Raw genomic sequence first — 7,700 nt, forward strand, 5'->3', positions numbered from 1 at the left:
ATGAGTTGTGTATTTGAAGAAAGTTTTTATGACTTGGGATGGCAAATGGATGCAAGGGAGCAAGAATGACAGAAGTCACCTGACTGGGTAGAAGGGTGGTACCGTAATTCTCTTTGAGACCTGATTATAGCTTGGATGAGGTTAAACTGCTATATTAGGTCCGTATGTCTTAAAGGGTGGCAGCCTGCCCAAATGATAAAGACAGTAGAAAGAGCAAGGGACATAAGTAATAAATTGTGTATTCCAGTGCTCTACAAAATGAACTACACCTCTTCCCTTTGATCTAAACATTTACATGAGTCTGAAGGTGATTTTTCTAAAACTTAAATACTTTGGAATAATAGATTCACAGGAGTTCAGAAAGACTACCGAGAGGTCTCATCTATCTGTCATCCAGATTCCCATGTTTCTTAATGATACTGTATCAAAGCCAGACAAGTGTGTATGGTTTGTTTTTTTTCAAAGTTAATATTTCAGAGTAATATTCAAAGATCATGACCCCTTCCTCTGTAAATACTTAGCATATATTTCCTAAATGTAAGATATTTTCTGTATAGCTGTGCTGCAATTACCAAATCTGGGAAGTGTAATTTTGGTGTTACTATTTAATAGTGCATATTCAAATTTTTGCCATTCTGTACTATCTAGTTTATTTTTTAATAAAAAAAAAAGATTTATTTATTTAATTGGACAGAGTGAGTTCACATGCAGGGGAGGGGCAGAAGGAGAGGCAGAAGCAGACTCCCCGCTGAGCAAGGAGCCCCTGTGGGACTGGATCCCAGGACCCTGAGATCATGACCTGAGCAGAGGCTTTAATGACTGAGGCACCCCTGTGCTATCCACTTTAGAGCAATTCATTTGCTCTAAATAGACTAGACTCTAGATACCTAAGATTACAAATTTCTCTTAGTAGTTTCTTTAGTCTCTTAATATAGAAATTGTCCCATTTTTTTTTCAGTGCCATCGCATAGAGTTAAAGACCATCGATGTGCCCGTGGTTTAGATTTTAGTGATTGTTTCCTTGTGATTAAATACAGGTAAATTTCTTTCATTTTTGGGGGGGAGGCGCAGAAATACTCTGATGTTTCCTCATTGCAGGCCATCAGTTTGTCCTTTCTTGGTCATGAGGAATTCTTCAGATCTCTGCATTGTAGAGGCACCTATTTTTCCTCTCTGTAAATAAAACAACAATCATTAGACTGATACTTTGAGATTTTGTGAACATACTACTATCCAGGAAACGTCACTGAACAGTTTTTACAGTTATTGATGAGTCTTGCCTCAATTAATTACTGTGATAGCAAGTCTAGGAGATTTTGAAAATTAAAAACTTTTCTCATCCACAGGGATGATGCTTCCTTGGACCTGTGGCTACTTGCCTGAAGAAGGAAGTCATTAATCTTAAATTTAGGCGGTTTCCTCTGTGAGAGAGCTGCAAGCAGGAATCTTTGCCCTCAAGCTAAGGGGCAAGACTGAAGTGGCTGCCCTCTGGGCGGTGTGCTGGGCCAGTGAAACCTAAATCTGTGAGGCCTGGGAGAGGATATCTGCTCACTGGGTCTTGAGCTTAAGGCAGGCCTTGCCAAGGGGAGCATTCTTATCCCCCACTTTTGTTGTCGGCTCCATGGAATTTGTGACAGGCCTGGTGCACCTCCAAGAGGAGTCTAGCTGCCCCATCTGTTTGGATTACTTGAAAGACCCAGTGACTATAAACTGCGGGCACAACTTCTGTCGCTCCTGCATCAACATGATGTGGAAGGATCTAGATGATACCTTCCCCTGTCCCGTCTGTCGTTTTTGCTTTCATAACAAAAGCTTCAGGAGCAATCGCCAGCTCAGTAATCTGACTGAAATTGCTAAACGACTGCAGGTCCGAAGGAGCAAGAGGAAAAGGCAGGAAGAGTATTCTATGTGTGAGAAGCACAATCAGTTTCTGACACTTTTTTGTGGGAAGGACCTAGAGGTTTTATGTACACAGTGCAGTTTCTCTGTTCAACACCAGAAACACTATATTTACCCCATTAAGAAAGCTGCCACTTTTCACAGGAAAATTCTAGAATATAGCATCGAGCCCTTGAGGGACAATGTGGAACGAGTTGAAAAAGTGTTAAGTCTTCAAACCAGCAAAATAGTGGACCTGAAAAAGAAGGTAGAGGACAGGAGAGAAGAAATCATTTCTGAATTTGAGCAAATCAGACAGTTTCTACAGAATCAGCAAGAGGCTCTTCTTAGGCAGATAGACGATGAAGAGAGGGACATTTTAACAAAACTAAATGAGAACCAGAGAACATTTTCAGGTCACGTTTCCACATTAAAACATCTGCTCAAGGAGGTAGAGTGCAGGTGTGTGCAGTCAGAACTGGAATTATTGACCCATGTTAAGGGTATCTACAACAGGTATCAAAACCTAACATATCCTGAGCTCTTCATATTCCAATTAAAGAAATACGGATTTAGTCTTCCTCCACAGTATTCTGGCTTGGACAAAATTATCAAGCCATTTCGAGCAGATGTGATGCTAGATCTTGAAACAGCACACCCTCAGCTTATTGTGTCTGAGGATAGAAAAAGTGTGCGATATGGAAACAAAAAAAAACACCTTTGTTACAACCCGAGGAGATTTTATCTCTGCCCTGCTGTCCTGGGTTCGAGGAGCTTTAATTCTGGCCGGCATTACTGGGAGGTAGAAGTGGGAAACAAGCCTAAATGGACCTTGGGGGTGTGTCGAGATCGTTTTCCCAGGAATTGGAGGACTTGGCCAGTAGTTGAGGGTGGATTCTGGGCAATTGGGCGATATAGTGAAAGCATTTATGTTATACTGGGTGGTAAGAGAACCCAACTTCTGCCTGTAGTAAGACCCAGTAAGATCGGCATTTTTCTGGACTGTGAGTTGGGTGAAGTTTCCTTTTACAATATGAATGATAGATCTCTTCTCTATAATTTTAATGATTCTCTTATAGAAGCTGTGTGTCCTTATTTTTATATTGGAGTAGATTCTGAACCTCTTAAAATCTCTTCAGTGACAGATGATGAACGATGAAGTACCTGGGAAACAGTGTCGTTTCAATGTCTAGGGGTAACTTAGCCAGTAAATTTAGTCTCAGTAATTCTGGACTCTTAACGGTTTACTGCTGAAAACCAGAATAGATTTTTCTCCCATTTTCAACAACTATAAAAACATGGTAGTAATGCCAATTTTATAGATGTTTTGGATGTCAATGGCCAAGTGCTTTGAAGTTCTTAGAGTATTTGAGAATTAAGTTACTTACCAAATCCAAGAAAATATTTTCTGTTGAAATTGCATGTAAGTTGCCTTTTAATGATAGTCATTCCTTTACAGTTGAGTAAGTTGTCTTAACAGATATCCTTAATACATACACCTACCTTCAGTGGATTCTTTGGTTTCTTTCCATAATTCTTGATACCATATATCCTCTTCTTTACTGTATATGTCTATTAGTTGACACAATTGACTGAATAGGTACTTAACGATTTTGGCCTTTCAAAGGCCCTTTCCCTACACAATTAAAAAAAAAAATTATTTCACAGAGATTACAAATAGGCAGAGGGGCAGGCAGCAAGAGGGGGAAGCAGGCTGCCTGCTGAGCAGAGAGCCCAATGTGGGGACCCTGAGATCATGACCTGAGCGGAAAGCAGAGGCTTAATCCATTGAGCCACCCAGACGCCCCTCCCTACACACATTTATACATATAAATGTATGTGTATAATCTGAACAGTTTTTCTTCCTGGTGAACGTGGTTCTGGGTCTCACGTTCCAATCATTCTGAATGAGCTACCTATGTATATAGCTGTCTGTATACTGTCCACTATCTTGGGAATTGTCCTCTGTTCAATTCCTTATTGGTTTAATCCCACATCTTCCTGCTTGTTTTATCTTTTCATTTGGAGTGTCATCTACCCCAGATACTTTAAAATTGGGGGGATTTTGCATGTTTCAAAATGATTTTACTCTACCTCTATTGCGGTGACAGTTAAGCCAAATACGCATGGCTACATTGGAAGTCCTACTACCTAATCTTCAAAACATACTATTCTAAGTCTGATACTAGTTTACTGTTGATACTTGGGTACCATTTTCTTAGGATGTTTTACTAATTTTTTAATTCTAATTTTTAAGGTTTTATTTATTTGATAGAGACAGGGAGCACAAGCAGTGGGAGAGGGAGAAGCATACTTCATGCTGAGCAGGGACCCCCAATGTGGGGCTCAATTCCAGGACCCTGGGATCATGACCTAAGCGGAAGGCAGACTACTTAACTGAGCCACCCAGGCACCCCACTTAGCATGTTTTAAAGACCTTTTTTATTCTTAGTGTTCTGAGTTTTTATCCATTTATTTTGCTGAGTGGTGAGATACTCTGTCAGGATTCTTAAGAGAAACAACCAATAAGATGTACATTTTTAAAGAAGGGTTTATCTTAAGCGGTTAGCTCAAATGGTAGTGGAGACTGGGAAATCTGTGAAGACAGGCATGGCAGGTTTTAAAAACCAGCTACCTAGGGATCCAGGGAAGACTGCATGCTGCAGTTCAAGTGTGAAGGTCATCTCCCAGTAGAACTCCCTCTTGGCTTGTGATAGGTCAGACTTCTGTTTTGTTCGTGCTTTCAGTAGATTGAATGAGTCTCTCCCACATTAGAGGACAGTCTCCTTAAAGTCCACCAGTTTAAGGGTCAGTCTTTGCCCAAAACCTCCCTCAGAGGAACAATCAGATAATAAGCATAAGTAATTGATTCAGCAACTTAGAAGCTAAGAAAGTGCTATGGGTACAGGGAAGAGTAAATCAGTGACCAGGGGATAAAAGTACTGTGTGTGTGTGTGTGCGTTAGCGCGTGCGCGCGCCTGCGCATGCGGGGGTGGGGGGTGGTTAGCTGCCTGAACTTGGGTGGTCAAGGCAGGCATTTTAGAGATCACAGGGCAGAACTTCAGATGAGGGAATAGCAGTGGTAGCAGGGAGAAGGGCTCAACAAATGTTACAGGGAAGGGATTGGCACACCAGGGACAGCACAGAAGCCTGGGAGTGGAGTGGAGTGCAGGGGGAGTTTTGTGAGGTCAGAGAGGTAAGTTGTGGAGAGGGGAGAACCACCAGCCTTTGTAGGATCAAATAGGCCATGTTAGGATTTTAGTCTGAAATAAATGGGTTCTTAGAGACTTTTGAGGGAGAGAGTAACTTCATCAGATTTTCCTGTTAAAGAATCTCTCCCTTCTATATACACTGGCCTACTTGCTCTTACTGGAACGTAGTCGGTGTAGTAACCTTTCTTAGTATTGTTGTTTAAGAATTTTATATCTAGGGACGCCTGGGTGGCTCAGTTGGTTAAGCAGCTGCCTTCGGCTCAGGTCATGATCCCAGCGTCCTGGGATCGAGTCCCGCATCGGGCTCCTTGCTCAGCAGGAGCCTGCTTCTCCCTCTGCCTCTGTCTGCCATTCTGTCTGCCTGTGCTCGCTCTCGCTCTCTCTCCCTCTCTCTCTGACAAAAAAAAAAAAAAAAAAAAGAATTTTATATCTAGTATTTTTGAAGTTGTACTTTGTTTCCTATGTTTACTCCTCCAGACTCTTTCTCCTGGTTATTTGGTCTGTCCTTCATGTCAGACATTCATGTTAAACTGATAAATGTTTCTTCATAACCATGGGTGAAATACTTACTGGAAACTGCACCTACGTGCATTTTTATGAATTTGAGTAGCATACCTTTCTTAAAAGAATAATTGTTTGGTTTACAGCTGTATACATTGAACCTTTTTGATAACATAGTTCTAGTTGCCAACCCCTGACCCTCAGAAGAATTACCATGGTATTCTGGCACACCTGTGTGGCTCAGTTGGTTGAGACTCTGCCTTCGGGTCAGGTTGTGATCCCAGAGTTTTGGGATTGAGCCCAGAATCTGGCTCCCTGCTCTATGGGGAGTCTGCTTCTCCCCCCTGCGTGTGACTTCTCTCTCTGATAAATAAAATCTTTAAAAAGAATTAACAATGGTATTCCAGTAATGGTATGTGAGGGTTATCTTTGCCCATCTGATATGGTATAGTTCATTGTAGTATACTGCATTTTTAAAAGTTACATGTGTGGCACCCTGGAGCTTTTCTGTGATGTGTGGTCGCTGTACTCCTGCCTGGGCTTCGAGGTCCTGATACTAGAGCTGATACGACAGCATCTGAAACGTAAGTGTCATTGCATCGGTTATGAAAGACAGATACAGGCAGCCAACTCTGCCTCCCTACAACACCCAGTTCCTGAGAAACTACAGTAGGCTCCTGGGACAGCATGTCCCAAGTTCCCATCTGGTTCCCCAAGGATGATTTCTCTGTGGTCCTTGAGAGGAACATTTATTGGCCCTGCGATTCCTCACCAGTGTCACCTTGGAGCACCGAGAAATGCTGGAGAAAGTGTCTGGAGAACTATGGATGAGCATCTGGGCTCAGGGTGAAAAGATCTCCAAGCCCCAGAATGTCCTAGTTGTTGCAGAGAAGGCTGACATGTGTACAGAACAAGTCCCAAGGACTTCCTGAAAAGACCTCAATACCAAAGGTGAAGAATGACTTAAAGGAGACCTCCAAGGCAGCCTGCAGATTGGGGGGGCCCATCTGGGTGGCCAAACCCATGTGTTACTTGGCTCAGACCAGGTGCAGTTGCTGGTACTGGCTGGGAGAGAAGTGGATGGGCTCTGCCTCCAGCCATGAATGCCAGACTTGAAGGATGGCCGTGATGAATGAAACGCAGACCATTAATTGGCTTAACTTCCGTCTTCTGTGCCACACCAAGACTGGTTTCTCTGATAAAGGTTCCTCTTTGGCCCCTTGGGGGGTGGTGGGGGGTGGGGAGGGTGTGTGTGACTTGTTACCTATCTCTAGTCTCAATGGCTGCTTCTACTGACATGCCTCAAAAGTATGTTCCAGGATAAATAATAATAAACTTGATGCCATCAAGTAAATACACATAGGAGTAGCTTCAAGTTTATTTTTGTTTCAGTTACTCCCTTTAGTGATAACCTTTCATATTTATTTCAGATCTGTTTATCTACTATTGTACATATGTAATCTGTATGCTCACCTAACCTGTATGTACACAATACATAAATACATAAACACAAATGTACTTCCATAATGTTTGTATACATCATACATATATATGGGAGCGAACTTTGTTGCTAGTATTTTCCATTGTTGAAATTGCTTTTAACCTTTTTCCCATGGTTTGCTTTTGCTATAAAGAAGTCTCATTTATATTGTCTTGGCAACCATTTTTAGTTGCTTTTGATCAATGTTAATCTCCAGTCTGTTTAAAATATTCCCAACATTTTATCAAACTTCTCTGATGTCTAACATTTCAATAACCTTTCTACTAAAAGATGGTATATTTAACAACAAAAACATCACTCCTTTGTTTTCTGTTGAGCCATGGTTGACAGTTTGTGAATAATCGTCTAATTTTTTCATGTTAAATACAAATGATTTATTTAAACTATGTTGTGTGTATAGTATTGCAGTTTTAAGATCTTTGTCTTTTCCTTTGTTTTATGAGACTTGGAGCCTTTATGAGTCATTTTCACATGTGGATACTAGAGTCTCTCCTGTGTGGCTTTGAAATGTTTTATAATTTAGGTTTCTATATTTAAATTAAATGAACTGATTTTTATGTATAGCAGTAAATGGAGTCCAGTGTCCATCTGGATAACCAGTTTGTCTC

The 7,700-nt window shown here is 41.3% G+C and overlaps 1 protein-coding gene across 1 annotated transcript; it reads left to right on the top strand.

The window, feature by feature from the left end:
• Nucleotides 1–1,621: 1,621 nt before the first annotated feature.
• TRIM60 (tripartite motif containing 60) lies at nucleotides 1,622–3,037 on the top strand. The gene has a single exon (XM_047719973.1). It carries the CDS (start codon nucleotides 1,622–1,624, stop codon nucleotides 3,035–3,037), a length of 1,416 nt encoding a protein of 471 aa, XP_047575929.1.
• The last annotated feature ends 4,663 nt before the right edge of the window (nucleotides 3,038–7,700 follow it).

This window comes from Lutra lutra, chromosome 2 (genome assembly GCF_902655055.1).
Source record: "Lutra lutra chromosome 2, mLutLut1.2, whole genome shotgun sequence".
NCBI lineage: Eukaryota > Metazoa > Chordata > Mammalia > Carnivora > Mustelidae > Lutra > Lutra lutra.

Bases quoted from the DNA above. Each gene is read 5' to 3' on its own strand.
- TRIM60 (XM_047719973.1), top strand. From the start codon at position 1,622: ATGGAATTTGTGACAGGCCTGGTGCACCTCCAAGAGGAGTCTAGCTGC.